General features: G+C 49.2%; 2 protein-coding genes across 3 annotated transcripts in view; one reads left to right on the top strand and one right to left on the bottom strand.

The window, feature by feature from the left end:
• The window catches only part of GPATCH3 (G-patch domain containing 3), a 74,344-nt gene extending 61,198 nt beyond the window's left edge, over window positions 1-13,146 (bottom strand). The window contains exon 1 of the mRNA XM_077295689.1: window positions 12,692-13,146. Within this exon, the coding sequence (XP_077151804.1) occupies window positions 12,692-13,040 (349 nt within the window). The 5' untranslated portion in view covers window positions 13,041-13,146. The remainder of the gene's footprint in view (window positions 1-12,691) is intronic.
• A 156-nt stretch (window positions 13,147-13,302) lies between these two features.
• NUDC (nuclear distribution C, dynein complex regulator) overlaps window positions 13,303-25,878 on the top strand; it is a 108,584-nt gene continuing 96,008 nt past the window's right edge. Inside the window, exons 1-4 of one of the 2 annotated variants that reach the window (XM_077295705.1) lie at window positions 13,303-13,580; window positions 16,232-16,309; window positions 16,391-16,591; window positions 18,103-18,162. In XM_077295705.1, coding sequence (XP_077151820.1) covers window positions 13,503-13,580; window positions 16,232-16,309; window positions 16,391-16,591; window positions 18,103-18,162 — 417 coding nt within the window. In that variant the 5' untranslated portion in view covers window positions 13,303-13,502. The remainder of the gene's footprint in view (window positions 13,581-16,231; window positions 16,310-16,390; window positions 16,592-18,102; window positions 18,163-25,878) is intronic. The other variant, XM_077295706.1, reaches the window with a different exon arrangement.

Genomic DNA, 25,878 nt, shown 5'->3' with positions numbered 1-25,878 from the left:
TTTGAACTTTTGACCCCTTTAAGCACATCTTCCACCTGGGTTTTGATCAGCTCTTTTAAGTCAGATGCAAATCTTGGCGACTCTTCACATATGGTATTTTCTATGCACGTAGTACAGAGCTTTTTCACCCACGTAGTGGGTAGCTCCACAGAACAGATCGCACATACTCTGTGCCTGGTTTTTGCGGTACACTTCTTTCCCTAAGAAGACACAATAAACCCCATTTAAAACATGAACTTTCACGGAGGTCACTTGCCCTCGTGCTGTAAGGGGAATACCGATTCTGGCGTAGGAGTTGTCTCCATGACTGGAACCGCTGCTGGTCTTTCGGATCCACCAGAGGCTCTGCTGTGCTAGGATCCTAAACTGCAACGCTGGGAAGAGGAATCTCCTTGCTGCTGTCGCTGCTGCAGGTGATGGCGCTGCTGCTGTTGGCAGCGCTTCTTTGGAGGGGCCTGCTCAGCCGGTTGCTCTTGATCACTCATGGTGAAAAAGCACCGGATCCTGCAATTGCCCGTCCTTCAAACCCCTGCATGCGGGCGTCGCGCCGCAGCACCAATTACCCAGTAATGCAGCGCGCCGCCCCGGAAACAACCCCCGCGCACTCTGGATTTCCCAGAGATGCTTTGCGGCCGATGCGGACGCGCGCGGCTCGCTGTCCGGCCTTCAGGAGGAAGCGTCTGAAGCAGCCACTGATGCCCCGTTAGTCGCGGCACTTCATTGTAGGTAGCCGCCGTCACCATCCCCTCCTGGGCCACAGGTGGACCGTCGGCATAGAGTCAGGTGACCGCCGCCACCTATTACCGACCCATGTAGTCTCTAAGGGTGAGGCAGACTGGATCGTGCTTCAATTCTTCTCCCTCTGCCCAAGCACGGGGCCCGCCGACCCACAGGAAACCAAACTCATGTGGGAGAGAGGTACCGCCTTTTTCACCTGTAGGTTTCCTATCCCTGAGGGCGGATCCCTCTCTCTCTGTGGTGCAGTCATGGGGAAAAGAAAAAAAAAACGCATACATTAAGCATCCTATTAGAATGCAATCCGCAATTTTTGTGCACGTTGCGTTTTTTCCCGCAGCGGAATCGCATTCCGGAAAAAAACGTAGCATGTTCATTCTTTGTGCGGAATCGCTGGGATTCTGCACACATAGGAATGCATTGACCCGCTTACTTTCCGCATGTGGCTATGCCCACCATGCGGGAAGTAAGCGGATCATGTGCGGTTGGTACCCAGGGTGGAGGAGAGGAGACTCTCCTCCAGGCCCTGGAAACCATAATTGTTAAAAAAGAAAAAGCATTAAAATAATAAATTGTGATATTCTCACCTTCCGGCATCCCTGCTCCTCGCGATGCTTCGGTTCCCAGTGATGCTTTGCGGCAATGACCTGTGATGATCATCTGTGGTAATTGCCGCAAGGCATTACTGGGAACGGGAGCATCGCGAGGAGCAGGAACGCTGAAAGGGACGCCGGAAGGGGAGAATATCACGATTTATTATTTTTTACATTAGATCTTTTTACTATTGATGCTGCATAGGCAGCATCAATAGTAAAAAGTTGGTCACACTTGTCAAACACTATGTTTGACAAGTGTGACCAACCTGTCAATCAGTTTTCCAAGCGATGCTACAGATCGCTTGGAAAACGCTAGCATTCTGCAAACTAATTACGCTTGTAAAACTCTAGTGTTTAGCGGGAAAATGCATGCCGTAGAAATTTCCGTGGCAATTCCGGACGTGTGCACATAGCCTAAATGCGCCCGTATTCCACAGTATGGTGCACTGACCACATATGAGTGAGGGTGACAACTCCAGAGGCACGCATGTCGTTGTACGATTCAGTCACCGGAGGTTACTAATATGTCATTTCTGGTGATGTTCGCTTCAGTATGCGTTCCAACATGAAAGTATGTGTCATTTTGGATACCGCCACCACTGTATGCAATTCAATCACCGAATGAGAGGTAATGTGTCACTTCCGGTGGACGTGCGCCTCACTGTGCGGTCCAACTACCGGAAGTGATGTTATATAGTAGCAGGGCACAATGGGATGGACAGAAGCCAAGCAATAGGAGGATAAGTTGATTATTTAAGAGGGCACACCAATGAGGATTTTAACATACCAGGCTTTAAAGGAAAGGGTCCAAACTTAAAACTAGCTGGACCAGACAGACGTGTTTTGCCTGCCAATACAGGAACTCTTAATTCCCCACATAAATATTTCTTTACTCCCCTGATGAATCCCCAAAAGAGGGAGGAAACGCGTAGGGAGACTTCACATGATTTGGCAGTACAACTTAGTAGCCTTACTTGGGGACTATCCTTGCAAGAGCAGGAGCAGTACAGGGGCACGACTGAGGATATCAGAAACTCTCCCCTCTGATTTATAGAACTATCTTATGGGCTCCAGCACACCTGCAACCTGCAGAGAAGGACTACAACATTGGTGAGATCAAACCATTTATTACTGAGCACTGATAAGGAAAGATATATACCTTGGTACCGGGTTAGCCAGTGGATAGAAAAATATTTAGAATTGAGAGTCCTCAGTGGTTGATACCATCTGTTCAGTTAGCCATTAAAAGGTAACAAACTGCAAGCTTTCAAGACTACTCAGGTCTCTTCATCAGGCAGAGACTAATACAAAATCTGAAGAATCACATATCTCAGAAGTCCTGTGACAAAGGTTTTGTTTTGTGCATAAATATGTGATTCTTCAGATTTTGTATTAGTCTCTGCCTGATGAAGAGACCTGAGTAGTCTTGAAAGCTTGCAATTTGTTACCATCTTTTCAGTTAGCCATTAAAAGGTATCAACCACTGAGGACTCAATTCTAAATACTTTACTGAGCATTGGTAACTTTAAGCACCTGCACTTTATCACTTGGTTTGTTTGTTATGATTTATCCAGTTTTAGATCACTTTTTAAAAGTTTATTCTGTGTGTCAGACTGCGCTTCTTGCTGATTCCTACATAGACTAATAGACAACCTGCCCCTGCTCAGGGTGGGTGACCAGGAGTGGTACAGGTGAAGAAGCGAGCATCAAGTTGTAAAGCATTCAATAGAGTAAAATAATCTGTATACCGTATATACTTCGAGTATAAGCCGAGATTTTCAGCCCATTTTTTTAGTCTGAAAGTGCCCCTCTTGGCTTATACTCGAGTATAGTCCCAGGGGGTCGACAGCTGTCACATCATACTCACCCTCCCGACACGGTCCTCTGCACGTCCCTGCATCTCTGATGGTCTACGGCAGCTTATTCCTGTGTTCAGCAGTCACGTGGTACCGCTCATTAAGGTAATGAATATGCGCTCTGCCTATGGGAGTGGAGTTGCATCCATATTCATTACCTTAATGAGCGGTACCACGTGACCGCTGAACACAGGAACAAGCTGCCGGCGCGCGCCGAAGACCATCGGAGAAGCAGGGACCGCACCGGGAGGGTGAGCCATGCGATATTCACCTGTCCCTGTTCCCCGTCCTCTGGCTGTGACGTTCAGGTCAGAGAGCGCGATAACGTGTTTAGTGTGCGCCCTCTACCTGAACAGTCACTGCAGAGACCCGGAAGAGACAGCGCCGCGCGGCGGTTGAATGGGGACAGGTGAATATCGCAAGTGCTGAGGGCCTGGGCCAGCGGCGACACTGGCGCCTGGCTCCCAGCGACAAGAGGCGAGTATGTCATTTTTTTTTTTTTTTTTTTAAATCGCAGCAACAGCATATGGGGTTATAGTATTATTATTATTCTATGCAGCATCTTATGGGGCCCATCATCAATCTTTATAGAGCAGCATATGGGGTTATATTATTCTATGGAGTACCTTATGGGGCCATCATTAGCCTTTTATGCAGCATTATATGGGGCATATTTTAATATGAAGCATCTTATGGGGCCCATCATAAACTGTATGGAGCATCTTATGGGGCATATTTTGTATGGAGCATCTTATGGGGCCCATCATGAACTGTATGGAGCATTATATGGGGCATATTTTAATATGGAGCATCTTATGGGGCCCATCATAAACTGTATGGAGCATTATATGGGGCTCCTGATTCAATATGGATATTCAAAAACATTTAACCTACTAATGTCTCAATTAATTTAACTTTTATTGGTATCTATTTTTATTTTTGAAACTTACCAGTAGCTGCTGCATTTCCCACCCCAGGCTTATACTAGAGTCAATAAGCTTTCCCAGTTTTGTGGCAAAATTAGGATTAGGTGCCTCGGCTTATACGGTATGTATATCACAGAGCCAATAAATTGTAGCTAAAAGAAGCATTAATGCAGTTAAATAATCAAACCCAAAAAAGGGAAACTCGGTTAGAAAAAGCAATAATGTGCTAATCAAGTGTCCAGAGAGTGCAAATATAACAAGCTCATCATATGGCATCTGGATTCATGAGGGAGTGACCTGGGAGACGGTAGAAAGCTGGGGAGTATTGCCCAATTACCCTACAAGTACCCATGAACTCGCACCTCGGCTAATTGGTCTAGATACACATACAGGGCTCAGAGAGGAGGCAAGGAACAGGAGGTGCAAGAGAACAACAACATTCAGACCTTGGGGGCGTGGCTATGTAACAGGAGCGAGAGGACGCACCCGGAGAGAGCTCCTGCTATCCTGATTATATCCTGGCACCTAAACCCTTTCCAGTGTGGGTTACTCACAATCTGGAGACCCTCTTGGACCCTGGAGGGTGAGCGGCTGCTGCAGGGAGTGTTCCGGAGCTGGAAGAGGAGCGGTGATCCTGGGAGGCCTGTGGGAGCGGTGAGGCACACACGAGGCGGCGGCCATTTTCCATACGCCCGTGCTCGGGAAATAGCGGTAATGGAGGTCGGCACCGCTCTGAGACCCTTCTGAGCCTGAGAGGCTTTGTGGAGCACGGCTGGACCTGGGCGCACCGGGGGTTGGAGGGAGCTAGTCGGTGGTGCCGGCGGGAGGCAGCGGTCACTTCATAAGTGCGCACCTTATCAGGAAGAGGCACGGTGCTGAACCCCATCCTCACCGCGCTGTTTGGGAAGTGTGCACATATCCTGATCCACATTGCGGGGACAGATGGAGTGTGCCCTGAGATATTGGGCCCCGTTCTCCCCCTATTCGGCAGTCACCTATCCCTATCAGTGCTAGAAACTTGGAGGATTGGCTCCCCTCCTGGCTGCTTTCTCTGCGGGCTCTCCTCTCCTCACCCTGGTGCACAGAGTCTGACCTGGACTGGGCATTGCTGCATATAGTGAACTCTTTTGCTACTATAATTACCCTGCTCATTGTGCGCTGCCTGCTGGGCTCGGTACACGGGATCCGTGTTATTCTATCATTTTTGTGAGTGAAGCTGTCTTATTATTCTGGTCATCTGGCTGTCCCTCACCTTCGTCAGTCATGCAACACTCAACGAGTTCAGGAGCTGCTGACAAACTGAAGAAATTTGCCAGAGAAGACCACTCGGATGGTGGGCGCACTCTTAGAAATACTCCTGCACAGACTCCGCGGAAAGGCTGCCTGTCGGACAAATGTTGAGGAGGGTGAACAGGAGGAACTGACCCTCAAGCAGGCCTCTGAACAACTAATGCAGGCCATCTCGTTGACCAGATCTTCACTTACTGAAAAAATAGAGAACGTGCACACTGAGGTTGGCCGCCTGAGACATGATATGCAAACCATGGGAGGACGTATCGCAGAGGTGGAGTCAAGAGTGTCACAAGTAGAAGCCACCATCCCCCCCCCATGGAGGCTAAACTGACAAAGGTGGCTGGCTCCATAAATGCTTGGAAACAAAAAGTGGACGACCTGGAGAATAGACTACGTCGGAATAATATCCGAATTATTGGTCTGCCGGAACGCTCTGAGGGTCAACATCCTGAAGAATTTCTGGAGGAATGGCTCAAGACCTCTCTGGGAGGCGAATTTTCCTCAACTTTCTCCGTGGAGAGAGCCCATAGAGTTCCTACGAGACCCCTCCCCCCTGGAGCTCCGCCGAGACCCTTGTTGGCACGCCTTCTCAATTGCAAAGACAGGGACACTATCCTGCACCTGGCGAGGCAGAAGAGCCCTATTAAACTCCACAATGCTACTATTTCAATCTTCCCGGATTTTTCAATGGAACTCCAGAAACAGCGGGCACGGTTTATGGATATAAAGAAGCAACTCAGAGACCAAAATGTTGTGTACTCCATGATTTATCCAGCTCGTCTGCGCGTTGTTCATGATGGCACCTCTGTATTTTTCACTGATCTAGAGGAGGCGGCTGAGTGGCTGCGAACCCACAGGGTATCCAACGCAAAGTAATCCTAATGTAGTTGTGCTGATCATTGCATATTGGAGCTCTGTGTGGACGTCCCACTTAACAACAATACCGGACGCTGAATCTAGAGAGGGTATCCCCGTTTTTTCTTGTCAATAGGAGCACAGGACTTCACTCCTATAATGTTTGGTTTTTGCTCTGTTTCTGTTTTTATGTTGGTTTTACTTGTTTTGTAGGTAGAAATCGCCGCCAACAGTTCTCCTGCCTTGTATGGGTTGTCCCCGGCCTTGACCCGGTCGCCACCATCTATTATATTTTGAAATGTGGGTATGGGGTCTGAGGTAGTCTGTATGATCTGGAATGTACGGGGTATTAAATCGCCTCGGAAAAAGATTAAAGTCTTTTCTCAGATCAAAACGTCATCACCCCCATATAGTGGCGCTGGTGGAGACACATTTAACCAGGGATTTGGTCCGCTGTGTACAGAAACCATGGGTGCAGTGGTCCGTCCACGCATTTCACACTAGCTATTCTAGAGGGGTCTCACTGCTCATTCACAGGGACGTCAGATGGGAGGTCAGAGAGGCTAGAAGGGATACCGAAGGTCGTTTTGTCTTTGTACATGCTCTAATTAACTCTCGTGAATATGTTATACTGTGTGTTTACAATCCCCCTCCGGCTAACGTCTCGGTTCTTCGGAGGGCACTGAGTTTTGCTCTAAGCTTCCCGGAAGCTAATGTTATTTGTATGGGGGACTTTAATCTGGTTGTGGATAGTCGCCTGGATAGACTGAGATTGAGTGACGAGACGACTGGGGAGACTCCATCACAGGCTCCTTCCCAACTGGCTTTATTTATGGAGGGAAGTGGATGGTTGGACCTGTGGAGGGTCCGCCACCCCGGGGTGAAGGGATATACCTGCCATTCCTCTACCAGACGCACCCTCTCCCGCATAGATTACATATTTGGTTCCGAGAAGGTGGCAATAGCATTGAACACGGTAATAGGGGAATATCTGACCACAGCCCAATTATCCTTAAACTTAAATTTGGGCACTCCAATAATAGCATACTCTGGAAACTGAATCCGTTTTGGCTTAAATTACTGGACTCTAGTGATAGAACGGTTGATCAATTGGAATGTTCTCTCATCACACCCAGAGCCCCAGGATACTAATATATTTTGGGATGCCCTTAAGGCATATCTACGGGGATGTCTATCGTCCACAATCTCCTATATAAAGAGGGTGACCTCAGGGGAGGATGACGAGGTTGAGCGGAGATTGAGAGATTCGGAATCTGCATATATATCTGACCCTACTAATGGCAATAGACTTGAATGGCTATCTTCTCAGACTATATGTCCAACATACGGACACTAATTCCAAGCGTAAATTATTCTTTGCGCGCCAATCAAGCTAGCAAATTGTTGGCCTTTTTGGTACGCCAACATAATATATCTAATACTATATTACAAATCCGAACATCTGACGGACTACTGGTGTCCTCAACCGAGGAGATACTCCACTGTTTTAATGAATATTATAAGTCACTATATTCATCCAAATGTGACTTTGATGTCCCGGAAAACCTAAATTACCTATCGGACATAGCGTTTCCCACACTAAGCCCAGCACAGCGAGCCTATATGGACGCTGAGTTTACCTTGGAGGAGGTTGAATATGCTATTGCAGATATGGCTTCTGGGAAGGCTCCTGGTCCAGATGGGTTTCCCATTGAATTATATAAGAAATATCGGGGTACACTGGCGCCACTTTTATTGAAAACATTTCGGGGGCTGTGGGAGGCAGGCTCTATGCCTGACACCTATTACGAGGCAAACATTATTGTACTTAAAAAAGAGGGGAAGTACCCTTTGGAATGTGGATCTTACCGTCCTATATCTCTGGTAAACGTGTATAAAATCTTAACTAAAATTCTAGCTACCAGACTAAACTCAATTATACTAGACCTTATACATCCAGACCAGACAAGTTTCATGCCAGGTAAAAATACCTCTATTAATATTAGGCGGGTTCAATCGGTAGTCCAATATAGTTAATTAATATCAGATAACTCTTGGGCACTGGCATCGCTGGATGCGGCCAAGGCCTTTGATTCTCTCGAGTGGTCCTTCCTCTCAGCCGGTTTACAAAAATATGGCTTCGGGGACAAATTTTTAAAATGGGTGGGTCTACTGTATATCAAACCTAGAGCCAGTCTAATTGTAAACTGCACACTCTCTACACCTTTTTTACTACACCGAGGAATCCACCAAGGATGCCCCCTCTCCCCAGCCCTCTTCGCTCTGGCGATAGAGGCATTGGCGATACGCGTACGGTCCTCTCCAGATATTAAGGTATAGATATAGCTGGTCGGGTGGATACCATCGGACTATATGCTGATGACATGGTGATCTTTATGGATAAGGCGGAAGAAACTCTGCCGCGGGTGATTGCTACGATAGACGAATTTAGTAGATATTCAGGCCTATACATAAATTGGGATAAGTCTGCGTTGATGCCTCTCTCTCATACTCTAATGTCTCGCCTTGGGACCCTGTCTCCCCTTCCTATTGTAACCAGTTTCAAATACCTAGGCATACATATTTCTCAACTTAGTGGACTCTACTTACAACTTAATATATTTCCCCTGATAGAACTGGTTAAATCAAAATTTGCAGCTTGGTCTAAGCTCCCACTTTCGGTAGCTGGTCGCATTAGTTTAATTAAAATGATACTACTCCCCAAACTCAGTTAGTTCCTTCAGCACAGTGCAGTGCTGATCCCCAAATCCTTTTTTACTACTTTAAATTCTCAGACTACAACCTTCATATGGGGCACTTCCAGACCCAAACTTAAACTGTCCACGCTGCAGAGGCCAAAACAGGGGGGTGGGGCGGCATTGACGGATTTTTATTTCAATTATCTGGCAGGTCAGGCTAAAGCTCTCGATAAGTGGCTGCCCGATAGGTCCCCTCCCAACTCTGAAAGTCACCTTTTTCAGTCGGCCCGGATTGATTGTCCGCTACACTTTCTGGAAATGGAGAAAACTAATACCCCACGTTTGCTACCTTTGCTTCGTTTGGCGCGTTTGGTCTGGAGGCAAATTAAGAAAATTATTCAATTTACAGCCATTATAGCGGAGATGCCCCTGTGGAACAACGGATATTTCCCAGCATTATCTAATCACCCGTCCTCTGACTTCTGGGTGGCACACGGAATCTCCTCCATAGGTGATTTGTATGGTGGGGGAAGTTTTTGTATCGTTTGAGCAATTACAAGCTAAACATAATATACCGCGGTCCCAATTTTTTTAGATACTTAAGCCCCTCTCTCACTAAGCGAGATCGCTAGCGAGATCGCTGCTGAGTCACAAGTTTTGTGACGCAACAGCGACCTCAGTAGCGATCTCGCTATGTGTGACACGTAGCAGCGACCAGGCCCCTGCTGTGAGATCGCTGGTCGTGTCGGAATGGCCTGGACCTTTTTTTGATCGTTGAGGTCCCGCTGGGTAGCACACATCGCTGTGTTTGACACCCTACCAACGACCTAGTTGACGACTCAGACACTGAATCGTCATAATAGCTCCCATGTGACATCGTTGTAGAGGTCGCTGGTGAAATGTCAAACAGTGAGATCGCAGCAGCGATCGTTGGGAAGATCTCACTGTCATCTCACCAGCGACCACATAGCGACGCAGCAACGATCCCTGACAGGTCGTATCGTTGTCGGGATCGCTTTAGCGTCGCTAAGTGAGACGGGGCCTTTAAGGTTATTAGGGGAAAATGGGAGGGACTCCTCTCCAATATACAGGATGAGGATTGGGAGGACGTTTTCGAGTATCTCCATCAGTTAATAATAGGATGATCCAGTTATATATAATGCATCAAGCTTATTTAACTCCGACACGGCTTTATAAAATGGGTCGATATCAAACATCAGAGTGTCCGAGATGTCACTCATCGGATGCAGATTTTACCCACATGATATGGAGGTGCCCCATTACTTCTCACTATTGGAGGGAGGTGACATCCTTACTAACAACCCTGTTATCGCTTCCTGTTCCCCTTGACCCATTAATATGTATATTTGGAGTGTGGGAGGAGGGGACTTGGGATCATTACACAGATCCTTTTGCGGGAAACCCTTTTTATGGCACGAAAGGCATTGGCACTGCGGTGGATGGGGAGCTCATGCCCCTCCCAGAGAACTTGGATTGACCTGGTAAATTCGGTCATCCCATATGAGCGCACATTGTATCAGAACAGGGGATGTCCGGGAAAGTTTGAAAAAATTTGGGGTAAATGGAATTCTTCCCACCTTACTCTGTGGTTACAACATGTTTGGGTTGGTGGTGAGTGGGGACATGGCGTGGGCGACAGGCACAAGGTACTGCGGCGTATTAGTAGTTAGAATAGAGATAGGTACAATATATGGCTCATATCTCTATATGTTACCAATAACTTAAAGCTTTTACTTTACAGTTTCAAAAGAGCGTTTATTACAATTGAAATATTACCCTATTATATGCTTACCAATACATGATTTCATTGTATTGTTTATTATGTTCAAGCTTTTGGAAACAAATGTATATGTAACGTGATTCATTTTGTTATTAATAAAAGAATTTAAAAAAAAAAAAAAAACATTCAGACCTTGGAAAAGAAAAAAAAAGGGACATTCATGGCATGCGACCTCTATAACCACATACAACCATTGCACTGTTTTGGCACAGTTCAGACATTTCAGTTTCCAGAGATCTGTGGCACAGACAACGCTGATATGAGGATAATTTTGCTTATAATGTGCCAAAGATTTCTGGTAGTAAAGGAATAGCAGTCATTTTGATTTCTCCAAAGATAGGCCCCTAGAGCCGCAATCATGAGAGCCCAGAAGCCTCTGCACTAGACTGAGCGATTGCCACAGCCATCATTAATAGAGGAATGACCACACAGCGTTCAGTGCAGAGCCTTCATTACAGCGCAGGAAGAGGCCACCTCTGGACAAGTCAGAATTAGGTGGCCAGGGTCTTTATATTGTAGTTGCATGATAATGACCCAAAGTATGTTTACAATCCTCTCTGCACTCCTGGCCCTTCTGATCAGCCAAAACTGCTAAACTCATAGGTAACGCTCACACATTCAGTATTCAGTCAGTATTTTACTTAGGTATTTGTAAGTAAAACCAGGAGTGTGGCCTTCTAAAAACGTAGGTCACAATGGTAAAATACAACATCAACATCTAACTCTGATGCTGAGAACTAAGGTGATTGGGAGACAAAGAAACGCTGCTATTTGTTGTGGATTACACTGCACATCCATTCCAGGCGAGACAGTGCCCTCCACACCACCCCCGCACGCACCAGTGCCCTCTACACCACCCCCGCACGCACCAGTGCCCTCTACGCTCCCCATACTCCAGCGCCCTCCGCTCCCTCCATACCTCGCCACTGCCCTTCACACCCCCCACCTCACCACTGCCCTCCATTCTCTCCATAGCCCCCAGCCCTCCACCTTCTCCATAACCCCCGCCACTGCCCTCCACTCTCCATACACCTCCACATCCCCCATCACTCTCTCCATACCCCCCTCGCCACCATCCTCCACTCTCTCCATACCCCCTCACCACCGCCCTCCACTCTCTCCATACCCCCTCACCACCGCCCTCCACTCTCTCCATACCCCCACCACAGTCCTCCACTCTCCATACCCCCTCACCACCGCCCTCTCCATACCCCCTCACCACCGCCCTCCGCTCTCTCCATACCCCCTCACCACCGCCCTCCGCTCTCTCCATACCCCCCCGCCACCGTCCTCCGCTCTCTCCATAACCCCCCGCCACCGTCCTCCACTCTTTCCATAACCCCCCGCCACTGCCCTCCACTCTCTCCATACCCCCCACCACCTCCCTCTCCATACCCCCGCCCTCCACTCTTTCCATAACCCCCCGCCACTGCCCTCCACTCTCTCCATACCCCCTCACCACAGCTCTCTCTACACCCCCCGCCACTGCCCTCCACTCTCTCCATACCCCCTCTACGCTCTCCATACCCCCTGCCACCGCCCTCCACTCTCTCCATACCCCCCGCCACCCGCTCTCTCCATACCCCCCGCCACCGCCCTCCGCTCTCTCCATACCCCCTCACCACCGCCCTCCGCTCTCTCCATACCCCCCCGCCACCGTCCTCCACTCTTTCCATAACCCCCCGCCACCGCCCTCCACTCTTTCCATAACCCCCCGCCACTGCCCTCCACTCTCTCCATACCCCCTCACCACAGCTCTCTCTACACCCCCCGCTCTCTCCATACCCCCCGCCACTGCCCTCCACTCTCTCCATACCCCCTCTACGCTCTCCATACCCCCTGCCACCACCCTCCGCTCTCTCCATACCCCCGCCACCCGCTCTCTCCATACCCCCCACGCTCGGGTACTCTGGTAGCAGTCTTCACTTACCCTCACCAGGAGTGTCCCGCACTCTGTGGATCAGGCACCTCCCAGGAGCCGGACTCCCTCCCGGGTCCAGCCATGGCTTCCCATGATACATCTTCACGAAGCCGTCAGCCCGGTGCGGCCTTATGGTGACCGGGCAGCAGAAGGTGGCGCAGCTCTCAGCCGCCGATCCTCTCCTCTCCGGGCGGTGGCGGTAGTGGAAACACACGAACCCGTCGCTTTCTGTGAACTGACTGAAATAATGCCGCAGCTCGGCAGAGCGAAAGCCGCGGGGTATGCCACTGACTAAGAACACCGCCAGGGAACTAGCTTCCGCCATCTTTCCAGGTGCAGTCATGTGACTAGTCGCCATCTTGGCGCCGGTAGGAAATTGTCGCCAGACTCGCCATGTTGGCTGAGGAACACTCACAATCACGACCAACCATTAATGGCAGGGCTTAGAATCCGATCACGTGGTAATCCGCCATCTCATCATCGTTCCATTCTCAGCGCGTACACATGGACGGACATGTGCCACATTCAGAGTGATACGCAGCCTTCTGACGGCACAGTGGAGCTCCTACATCTCTAGTACCGTGGAACTTTCCAAAGCTGGTTCCTGATTGGGCAGCGCCAGCAAGCCCGTAGCTAGCCAATCCCGTGTAGCCTATAACCATAGAGCGCTAGCTGCCAATTGATCTTATATACAGCGCGCCCTCGGTTTCGGTTGGGTCGCCATAGCAATGAGGTCAGTGTAGCGTTCGCGCGGATTGGATGATCTCCAGGTCTGGCAGGAAGCTCTTCTGTGGAAACCTAGCGGCGTGTGCAGAGCAGGATGGCGGCTGCGGATGATGAGCGCTTTGACGGGATGTTGCTGGTTATGGCTCAGCAACATGAGGGCGGCGTGCAGGAGGTGAGCGGCTTCATCCTCCCGGCATCGGCTCTCCCACAGGCGGTACCTGCCAGTGCGGGGTCTGGGCTCAGGCCTAACACCTCAGTGCAGACATGTGTCCGGGGAACCACAGCAGAGCCGCTCCTCACACTGATGGCAGGGGTCCCAGTGTGTCTGCTCCTCACACTGATGGCAGGGGTCCTAGTGTGTCTGCTCCTCACACTGATGGCAGGGGTCCTAGTGTGTCTGCTCCTCACACTGATGGCAGGGGTCCTAGTGTGTCTGCTCCTCACACTGATGGCAGGGGTCCTAGTGTGTCTGCTCCTCACACTGATGGCAGGGGTCCTAGTGTGTCTGCTCCTCACACTGATGGCAGGGGTCCTAGTGTGTCTGCTCCTCACACTGATGGCAGGGGTCCTAGTGTGTCTGCTCCTCACACTGATGGCAGGGGTCCTAGTGTGTCTGCTCCTCACACTGATGGCAGGGGTCCTAGTGTGTCTGCTCCTCACACTGATGGCAGGGGTCCTAGTGTGTCTGCTCCTCACACTGATGGCAGGGGTCCTAGTGTGTCTGCTCCTCACACTGATGGCAGGGGTCCTACTGTGTCCTCTCCTCACACTGATGGCAGGGGTCCTAGTGTGTCTGCTCCTCACACTGATGGCAGAGGTCCTAGTGTGTCTGCTCCTCACACTGATGGTAGGGTCCTACTGTGTGTGCTCCTCACACTGATGGTAGGGGTCCTAGTGTTTCCTCCTCACACTGATGGCAGGGGTCCTAGTGTGTGTCCTCTCACACTGATGGCAGGGGTCCTAGTGTATCCTCTCCTCACACTGATGGCAGGGGTCCTACTGTGTCTGCTCCTCACACTGATGGCAGGGGTCCTAGTGTGGCCGCTCCTCACACTGATGGAAGGGGTCCTACTGTGTGTCCTCTCCTCACACTGATGGCAGGGGCCATACTGTCTGCTCCTCACACTAATGGTAGGGGTCCTACTGTGTCTGCTCCTCACACTGATGGTAGGGGTCCTACTGTGTGTCCTCTCCTCACACTGATGGCAGGGGTCCTACTGTGTCTGCTCCTCACACTGATGGCAGGGGTCCTAGTGCGTGTGCTCCTCACACTGATGGCAGGGGTCCTAGTGCATGTGCTCCTCACACTGATGGAAGGGGTCCTACTGTGTGTCCTCTCCTCACACTGATGGCAGGGGTCCTACTGTGTCTGCTCCTCACACTGATGGCAGAGGTCCTAGTGTATCCTCTCCTCACACTGATGGCAGGGGTCCTACTGTGGCCGCTCCTCACACTGATGGCAGGGGTCCTACTGTGGCCTCTCCTCACACTGATGGTAGGGGTCCTAGTGTGTCTGCTCCTCACACTGATGGTAGGGGTCCTACTGTGGCCTCTCCTCACACTGATGGCAGGGGTCCTAGTGTGGCCTCTCCTCACACTGATGGCAGGGGTCCTAGTGTGGCCTCTCCTCACACTGATGGCAGGGGTCCTAGTGTGGCCTCTCCTCACACTGATGGCAGGGGTCCTAGTGTGGCCTCTCCTCACACTGATGGCAGGGGTCCTAGTGTGTCCTCTCCTCACACTGATGGTAGGGGTCCTAGTGTGTCCGCTCCTCACACTGATGGTAGGGGTCCTAGTGCGGCTGCTTCTCACACTGGTGGTAGTCTGGCCGCTCCTCAGTAGTACATTCTGGCTCTTGTTACATGTCACAGACATGTTGTTTACTGCGTGCCCCTATGTCTCCCAGTTTACTAACAAAAATAAAAAAATCACAATAACAAAATACAATGCAGCGTGGACACACACACACACACTGTATGACACACACAACAGCCCCCCGACACTCACACTGTATGATGGACCCAACAGCCCCCCAGCACACACTGTTTGATGGACCCAACAGCCCCCAAAATACACTCACTGTGTGATGGACCCAACACACACTGTATGATGGACCCAACAGCCCCCAACACACACTGTATGATGGACCCAACAGCCCCCAACACATACTCCCTGTATGATGGGCCCAACAGCCCCCCAACGCATACTCCCTGTATGATGGGCCCAACAGCCCCCCAACACACACACTCACTGTATGATGGACCCAACAGCCCCCCAACACACAATCTGTATGATGGACCCAACACACTCACTCACTATATGATAGACCTAACAGCCCCCTAACACACACTGTATGATGGACCGAACAGTCCCCCAACACACACTCACTGTATGATGGACCCAACAGCCCCCCCAACACACACTCACTGTATGATGGTCCCAACAGCCCCCCCAACACACACTCACTGTATGATGGACCCAACAGCCCCCCCAACACACACTCACTGTATGATGGACCCAACAGCCCCCCCAACACACACTCACTGTATGATGGACCGAACAGTCCCCCAACACACACTCACTGTATGATGGACCCAACAGCCCCCCCAACACACACTCACTGTATGATGGACCCAACAGCCCCCCCAACACACACTCACTGTATGATGGACCCAACAGCCCCCTCCAACACACACATACTCACTGTATGATGGACCCACCAGCCCCATCAACACACACACACTTTTTTTTTTTTTTTTAAATATTATTCCCTTTGATTATCTGTAATTTTGGCCTAAACCTATATTTTCTTCCTTTTTACAGTTGATAAATACTTTCTTCGGTTTTCTGAGAAGAAAAACAGATTTCTTCGTAGGTGGGGATAGTGGAGCAGCTGAAAAGGTGAGAAAGGTTCCTTTGGTGGGCACGATGAAGTTTAGTCTCTTGCAGGTTATCCATATATATGGTTTGATCTAATTCCAGCTTGTGAATAATGCTTTCAACCACCACAAGCAGCTAGCCTGTGCAGCTAGAGAACAGAAGGCAGCTGAGCAGCGGGAGCGTACTGCAGCAAAACGGGAACACGAGCAAGCGGCCAAACAGAAAGCAATGGAACCTGGAGAGCCACGAATCACCGAGCTTTCTGAAGAAGAGGCTGACAAACTTCAGAAAGAAATTGACCAGGTAGTGTGGATGGGGACTGTGAATTGCCATGGATTACTTTAAATTAATTGTTCTACTAACATTATTTATTTACTTTTATACATACCGTATTTTCTGGTGTATAAGACGACTGGGCATATAAGACGACCCCCAACTTTTCCATATAAAATATGGAATTTGGGATATGCCCACCGTATAAGACGGGGGTAATCTTATACGCCCAGTCATCTTATACGGCGTGTGGTTCCCAGGGTCTGGAGGAGAGGAGACTCTCCTTCAGGCCCTGGGATCCATATTCATGTAAAAAATAAAGAATAAAAATAAGAAATATGGATATACTCACCCCTCCGACGAACCCTGGCTGTCACCGCTGCAAGCGTCTGCCTCCGTTCCTAAGAATGCAGTGAGTGTAGGACCTGCGAAGACGTCGCGGTCTTGTGATTGGTTGCGTGACCGGTCACCTGACCGCGACGTCATGGAAGGTCCTTCACTCTGCATTCTCAGGAACGGAGGCAGACGCTTGCAGCGTTGACAGCCAGGGCTCGTCCGAGAGTGAGTATATCCATATTTTTTTATTCTTTATTTTTTACATGAATATGGATCCCAGGGCCTGAAGGAGAGTCTCCTCTCCTTCACACCCTGGGAACATCCAGGATCGCTCCCTGCACACGCCGTACCCGGCGTATAAGACGACCCCCGACTTTTGGGACAATTTTTAGGGGTTAAAAAGTCGTCTTATACGCCGGAGAATACGGTAATTTAAAAATATGGTTTCTTACTCGCCTTCCAGCACTCCCATAGATCCAATGCAGACCGCTCTGGAGGTCTGAGCTGACTGTGGAAGCGATCTATTCCATTCACTAGTCTCAGCACTGCTGCAGCCGGTCACTAATGAGTAGGAAGGCGTACAATCGGAGAAACATCCAATGACGTGCTCTTGTAGTCTACCTCATAGCTGCAGCCTGTAATTGGCTACAGTGGTGCTGTGACTTCTGAGGGGGGCAGACATCTGCTGGAGCAGCCTCCTCTGGAAGGTGAGCATGCTTCCATTCATTATTTCTAATCAATCCATGCCTAATTATTTTATTGGCGGACAACCCTTTTAAAGAAGATTTTCAACCACACCTTTAGAGAGCATGGGTGATTCATTCAAAGGGAATCTGTCAGCAGGTTTTGACACCTGAGAATAGCTTAATATAGGGACAGAGACCCTGATTCCACCGATGTGTTGCTTACTGACCACCAACAAATAGGGGCAGTTTGATCATTCTGAGATATTATCCTTAAGTACTGTAAGCACAAAATAAGCTGAAATACTCAGCAGGACAGAACTCCAGACCTGCATATGAAAAGACAAATGCTTGTAAATACTTGAATCTACATATGAATGTAGCATTGTTTTGTTTTTTTTTCCTGTATTTAAATTTTCATGATTTTTCAGAGAATGTCTTTAGAGACAGAAAATATTGATTTTCTGTTTGTTTTCAGTTGTTTAGTTTTTCTGTCACGCAATGCTTGCTTTTTATCTCTAGAATAAAGCTAAAGAACAAGAGCAAGAGAAGATGCAGGCTGAAAATACTGAGAAACAGAAGGTAAAGTTGAAGGACTGTTATATATGATGAGTAAAGGTAGAAATTGCACAATAAGAATGTCTTATTGCACACTTCACAACTTCACACATGCAATATATGATATGTGGGAGCATAAAGCGCTTGTAGCCATTGTATTGATGGGTTTCTGAAGTTTATATGCATTTTCGTTACCCAAAATGAACTGAAATGATAATATGTCCTAATTGGTGATGAGCGAGTGTTCTCGTTGCTCGGGTTTTCCAGAGCACGCTCGGGTGACTTCAGAGTATGACTGCTCGAAGATTTCGTTTTTTTTCCATCTTGCATGACGGCACCACGAGAGAGGGGTTCCGCCCATCAAGGACTGGAAACCTTCAAGATGAAAGGGGCGGCTCTTCTCTCCACATCAGTTGGTTTCCTGTCCTTGACGGGGAACCCTCAAGATGAAGACTTCTGATGAAGACAGAAGAGGATGCCTGGGCGTGGGTCGGGTGGATTTGGGCAGGCGCTGGTCTGCTGCACCCGTCACTAGGTACCGGTAGTCGCCTCAGGGGTCATGTATTCCATGCCCCCCCTGAGCGAAGCATGGCCACAACTTGTGAGGCAATGCCCGGGTAAATAATTATCCTCGGGGGCCGCAGGTAGCGTTTCCCCCCTGTTGATATAAAGATCCTGCTGTCCACGGGGTCACTTTTATGGTGCCCCCCCTGTTGACCAAAGGTGGCCATGCAGCCCTTAAGGCACATCGGTGCCCGGGCTGGGTAAGCTCCACGGAGGTTTTGGGGCCCTCCCTGTTGAGCATTTGAAAGCAGGTCTCCCCCCTTCCCCTTTCCCCCTCCTCCCTGGTCGGTACCTGAGGCTGCACAAGGGGTATAGAGCGGTGTCCGGGGCACTGGAGAGCATCAAGACGTTGGGGGTGAGTGCTGCGCTGCCTCCTGGAGTTCCGTGGCATGGACATTCCCGGCACTGCAAGCTCCTTTTCAGCCGGGTACCGGAAATGGTGGGTACGCGCATGCGCACAATACCCGGCGGCAGCACTCAGAACGCTTGTGCCGGAGCTAAGGGGCAGGGGGATCGAAAAAGACGGCGCGCACCGCGCGCGTTCGGGCAGAGGCAGGATCAACCAGGTGAATGGTGGATTAAAAAGCGCGCATCGGAAGTGGTTGCCGGATGCGCGCTCATGCATGATTGATAGCGCAGGCATCCCGCTGGCAGCAGACAAACGCAGGATCAACCAGGTGATTGATTGCATATAACATGCAGGTGCACGCATACACCTGATTGTAGTACAAAGTGCTGAGGGCCAGTAAAAGGCAGGATCAACCAGGTGATCCATTAAAAAAAAAAAAAAAGAGAGAAGGAAGTGAGTCTATTTAAACAAACCAGAAGTGCTGCCCTGTGTCACTAAACCAGGCCAGGTTGATTGTGACTGCTCTTGTTACGTGGTAGTGTGTAAGATGGAGAGCTTTTCGCCAGAACATTTATTGCCACAGCAAGAGGTGCAGGAGAGGCTGTCTCGCTCGAGTGAGAAGAGCCAGATCCGCCATGGCAGCAGCAGAAGCCGCTCGGACAGCGTACGGACAGATCACCATGCCAAGGAGGGGTCCCTGGTCTCATTGGGAGACACTGAGCGAACCAACCAACCTCCAGATCCGGTATCCGTACTTTGAAAGCGTCCGAGTGGTGAGTGAACTTCGAGAAAGTCCGGCACGCTAATGTCTGTTCTTTTCTCTTCTCTTATCTTCGTCTCTCCCCTCTTTTCTTAACATACATTTTTTTTTTTTGGGGGGGGGGTGGAGTATAGGAGGTCCCCAAGAAGTGTAAATAAAAGGCTAAAAACAAGAAATGTCCCTTATGCAAAAAAGCATTGAGACCATCCTGGAATAGAAATCTGTGTCAGGATTGCATTAACAAGACGGTAGCGGAGGAAACACCCTCCTTTACAGAGAGTCTAAGATCACTGATCCAATCAGAGGTCTGTAAAAGCATTGCAGACAGCCGACACAGATACCAGATCTAGGGACAGATCCAGCCCCTCAGTAGCATCCCAAAGAGATTCTTTGGAGTCAGAGGGGGACTCGGATACAGCTCGCTGCTCATATAGTAGCTCAGAGAAGGAAGATACATTTCCAGCAGAGGCTACGGATAAGCTCATAAAAGCTGTTCGCTCTACCATGGGGCTGGTAGACGAGAAGGCAAAAAGACAGCCCAAGAACTTATGTTCAGTGGTCTGCAAACGAAAAAACGGAGGTCATTCCCTATTATTGAACAGCTACAAGAACTGATTAAGAGGGAATGGCAAAAACCGGAGAAAAAGTCCCAAATAACCAGTTCCCTAAAGAGAAGGTATTCGTTTGAGGAGGAGGCGTCCTCATCTTAGGATAGAGCCCCAAAAATTGATGTGGCAATTTCAAAAGTTGCCAGAAAATCCTCCCTGCCATTTGAGGATTTAGGTTCTCTAAAAGAACCTCTAGATGGATAGTTGCCTAAAGACAGCATGGGGAGCCTCGGCAGGAGCACTAAGGCAAGCTATCGCGGCCACTTGTGTAGCCAGATCCCTAAAAATCTGGATAGACAACCTGGAGGAGCAGGTAGAACAAAAAGTTCCCAGAGAAACTATCCTAGAGGCAATACCAACCATGAGAGCAGCGGCAGTGTTTCTAGCTGAAGCATCAGCAGACTCGGCTAGACTGGCAGCAAAGTCAGCAGCTTTAGCCAACACAGGACGCCGGGCGGTATGGCTTAAATGCTGGCCAGGAGATACACAGGCAAAGATGAAACTTTGCTCTTTGCCATGTGAGGGGAACTTCCTGTTTGGACCGGCATTACATGGTGTTGGAAAAAGCTGGTGACAAAAAGAAAAATTTTCCAAAACGGCCGTTTCAGCCCTTTCGGCGCTCCTTTCAGAGAGGCTGAAAATTCCGAAAGCAGCAGTATAGAGACCGAGATAGGAGCAACTTTGACACGCAATCCAGGGGAGGAAGAGGCTTCTATTTTGGCAAGTCCCCCAGGGACACCAATAAACCCTCCCAGTGACGGTCTCTCTCAGGTGGGAGGGAGGCTCTCTCACTTCCTTCCAGCCTGGGAGAAGATCTCATCCAGCATATGGATCCGTCAGATTATAGGATCAGGCCTAAAACTAAAATTCCACCACTGGCCTCCAAGAAGATACATGCAGACCCAGGTACAGTCCTCCCAAGAGAAACAAGACAGTCTGGAAGGAGAAATAATATCACTCCTAGACAAACACGTCTTGGAAGAAGTTCCAATAGAGGAAAGGATGAAAGGGTTTTACTCCCCCCTTTTTCTCATAAAAAAAAAACGGACAATAATAAATCTAAAGGGCCTCAACAAATATCTAATTCCATGGTTCAAAATAGAAACCATAAAATCAGCAGTGAAGCTCCTATATACTCAGTGTTACATGTCTGTCCTAGACCTAAAGGACTCTTATTACCACGTCCCAATCAGACAACAAGATCGTCAGTTTCTCAGAGTGGCAGTTCAGATGGGGTCCCAGTTGCGTCACTTTCAGTACAGGGCTCTGCCCTTTGGGATAGCAACAGCCCCACGGGTATTTACAAAACTGATTGCAGAGGTCACAGCACATCTCAGAGAAAAAGATACTCTAATAATACCCTACTTAGACGACTTCCTGATAGTGGGGGAAAAACTTTTCTCACTGTCAGGAGCAGGTCAGAATAGTGATGGACACTCTACAGACACTAGGATGGCAACTGAACCTCAAGAAATCCAAACTAGAGCCAGCAATGGTCCAGAATTTCCTAGGGATAACGGTAGACTCCGTGGCGCAGGAATGTCGCCTCCCAGAGGAAAAAGAGGAAAAGATCAAACAAATGATTATGACCACATTAAAAAAAACCAGAGATGACTTTAAGAAGAGCCATGTCGGTGTTAGGGTCCCTAACCTCCTGCATACCAGCAGTAAAATGGGCCCAGTTCCATGCAAGAGAACTGCAATGGTGTGTGCTGCAGAACGACCTGGAACTTCAGGGGCAGCTAGAGCAGAAGCTCATTCTCCCACTCTCTGTACTCCAATCACTCAGAAGGTGGTTACAGATGGAGTCATCTCCGAGAGGAGTTCCCTGGACTTACACAGCCTCCAAAGTAATTACAACGGACGCCAGTCCATGGGGGGTGGGGAGCTCACTCAGACACACTATGGGTCCAAGACCCCTGGGCTCAAGAGGAGAAAAATCTATCCTCAAACGAGTGGGAACTCCTAGCAATCGAAAGAGCGCTAAAGAGGTTACTTCCACACTTGGCAGGGCATCATGTGAGAGTCCTATCGGACAACCGAACAGCGGTCGCATACGTGAACCACCAGGGGGGTAAGCGTTCTAGGTCACTGATGCACATAACCAAAAGACTCACAACTCTAGCCGAAAGGCACTTCCTTTCATTATCAGCCCTGCATATTCGAGGTGTGGACAATATAAAGGCAGACTTTTTAAGCAGGAACCACTTAAGGCAAGGGGAATGGTCCCTAAAAAAGTCCATTTTTCAACAGAGAGTGCACATGTGGGGAAAACCCAGTGTAGACCTCTTTGCCTCAAAAGCCAACAAAAAAGTTCAAAAGTTCTGCTCCCTGAACCCAGCAGGCAGGCCGTTGGCAGTAGACGCCTTCAGCATAGAATGGACGTCAGGACTCCTGTATGCCTTCCCACCGATATGTCTAATCCCAGCAGTTCTGAGGAAGATCAGAGAGGACAAGGCCAGGGTAATTGTAATAGCTCCCTTCTGGCCGAAAAGACCATGGTTTTACTGGCTGAGAGTGATGTCAGTGACGGACCCGTGGGTTCTCCCTGAAGATCAGGACCTTCTAACACAGGGTCCCTTCAACCACCCGCAGAATTTCGGGCTACATTTGACAGCCTGGCATTTGAACGGTCGTTGTTAGAGAAAGAAGGGTTCTCAGCTGGTTTAATATCCACCCTGCTCAGTAGCAGAAAACCAGTAACGACCAAGATCTATGGGACAATATGGAAGAAATTCCTGTCCAGCTCAGGGCCAATACAGGAAGGGGAGGTCCCGATAGTGGCAATACTGGAGTTCCTGCAAAAGGGCTTAGGCTAGGTTCACATTGCGTTAGTGCAATCCGCTAGCGCTAAACGGATTGCCCTAACGCAATGTTTATTTAGGGGTCGCGTTAACGTCCCCGCTCTCGCAGATCCCCGATCTGCGAGAGCGGGGAACGGACCTCGGGCGCGCCGCGGACGCTGCAAGCAGCGTCCGAGGCGCGCCGCAGAAGAACGGCACATCGCTGGCGCGAGCCGAAAAAGGCACGCGCTAGTGATGCGCTACAGGGAAACTTCACATTGCGGTCAATGGGTGCGCTAACGGACCCGTTGCACGGCGTTAATTGCGATATTTTTGCCGTGCAACGCTGTCTGTTAGCGTGCACACATTAACGCAATGTGAACCTAGCCTTAGATCTGGGCTGTTAGTACCCTCAAAGTACACATTTCAGCCTTAGGCTACTTTCACACTAGCGTCGTGCACTGCACGTCGCTATGCAACGTTGCAGCGCACCGACGCTAGCTGTGAATGCGCCGCACAACGGGGGCAGCGGATGCAGTTTTCCAACGCATCCGCTGCCCCATTGTGAGGTGCGGGGACGGAGTTCCGGCCGCGCATGCGCGGTCGGAAATGCTGCAGACTACGCACCAAAAAAAGTTACAAGCAACGTTTTTTGGTGGCGACGGTCCGTTGCATGACGGTTGCGACGTGTGGCAATGCGTCGCTAATAAAAGTCTATGGAGAAAAAACGCATCCTGCAAGCACTTTTGCAGGATGCGTTTTTTCTGCAAAACGACGCATAGCGACGTGCAGTGCACGACGCTAGTGTGAAAGTAGCCTTAGCAGCCTTATTCAACTGTGACTTGGCAAGCCATAGGTGGGTGATGAGGTTTATCCGAGCCTGTAGTAGAGCTGACTCTGTTCCATCCCCTAATCCTCCACCATGGGATCTAAATTTAGTTTTGACAGCTTTGACAGAAAGCCCCTTTGAGCCGTTAAATACAACATCAGATAAAGTACTGACATTAAAGACAGCTTTGTTAGTGTGGTCTGACTTGTTTTTCTTGTCTTTCAGGTTGCATGGGGGGGGGGGGGGCTTGTCTGCGGCGTTGCAGAGTGCTGTGGATGGGCCCCTGATGGTGGTGGCCGCAGTTTGTGGGGCCAAGGTGAGGTGACAGATTCCCTTTAATGCAGCAGCCAGGGTTGTCCATCTAGCTAATCGGTATTCAGACACGTCCGTTCTTTGCCAGTCGTTACACTGGCTGCCCATTCATTATAAAATCCAATTCAACTTGTTCTCACACACAAAGCTCTTCACAGTGCAGCACCCCCTTACATCTCCTCCCTGATTTCTGTCGGCCTAACTGACCACTGCACTGTTCAAACGACTTTCGACTAATCTCTGCACTAATCCGTACCCCCGACTCCAAGACTTCTCCCGTGCTGCACCAGTCATCTGGAATGCTCTACCCCTAGATATAAGGACCATCCACAATTTGCAAAGTTTTAGGCGCTCCCTCAAAACACATTTGTTCAGAGTGGCCTATCACGTTCCCTATTCAAAGTCATTTTATGCTTGTGTGTGTGTAACCCATTCGCTATCTCCATCTATCCCCCACCCCTGAAGATGGCTGGACCATCATTGTAAATACATCATTGTAAATAAGCTCCTGTACTTTGTATCTCCCCACCTCATTGTAGATTGTAAGCTCTCACGAGCAGGGTTGTCTTATTGCGCTTTAATTATTGTATTGTTAACATTGTTACTTATGACTGTTGTGTTTGAAACTCTTAAACTGTAAAGCGCTGCGGAATATGTTGGCGCTATATAAATAAAGATTATTATATTAGTGGCACTTACATCGGCCCGTAGGGTGGGGAATTTACACGCGTTGTCAGCTGACCCCCCTTACACACAAATTATGGACGATAGGGTCGTATTAAAATTAGATCCGGCATATCTCCCGAAAGTGGTATCGAGATTCCATAGAGCTCAGGATATAACCCTACCCTCTTTCTGTCCCAATCCTAGTAACAAGAAAGAGGAGAGACCCCATTGCCTAGATGTCAGGAGATGTATCCTACAGTATCTAGAGATGACAAAATCCTGGAGGAAACAGAGGGCTTTATTTGTTTCATTCCAGGGGTCAAGGAAGGGCCTTAAAGCCTCAAAACAAACTATAGCTAGATGGGTGAGAGAGGCCATTATTCTAGCGTATAGTAGTGCAGGCAGGGTTGTTCTACAGGGTCTGAAAGCCCACTCCACGAGGGCCATGGCGACGTCGTGGGCAGAGAGAGCAGATGCTACCATCGACCAAATCTGTAAGGCGGCCACTTGGTCCTCTCCGTCTACATTTTTTAAACATTATAGGCTAGACCTATCTGCTACCTCTGATCTCACATTTGGGAGAAGAGTGTTACAAGCAGTGATCCCTCCCTAAAAGAAAATACAAATCTCTGTAACTCTCTCGTGGTGCCGTCATGTATGATGGAAAAACACGGGTATTACATACCTGGTAATGTGTTTTTTCATGAGACATGACGGCACCCTTTTTTCCCACCCTTTTGATCACGTCATTAGTTGGGTGCATTATTAGCATTATTTGTATTATACACTCCCTGGGGTATCTGTGAATAGAACCGTATAGGATGTATTATTTATGTGTACACTAACCAGCGGAGTTTCTCTCGTACTCT

The sequence above is a fragment of the Ranitomeya variabilis genome, chromosome 3 (assembly GCF_051348905.1).
Source record: "Ranitomeya variabilis isolate aRanVar5 chromosome 3, aRanVar5.hap1, whole genome shotgun sequence".
In the NCBI taxonomy this organism is placed as follows: Eukaryota; Metazoa; Chordata; class Amphibia; order Anura; family Dendrobatidae; genus Ranitomeya; species Ranitomeya variabilis.
The sequence above is the reverse complement of the archived record's forward strand: the minus strand, read 5'-3'. Positions and strand labels throughout refer to the sequence as shown.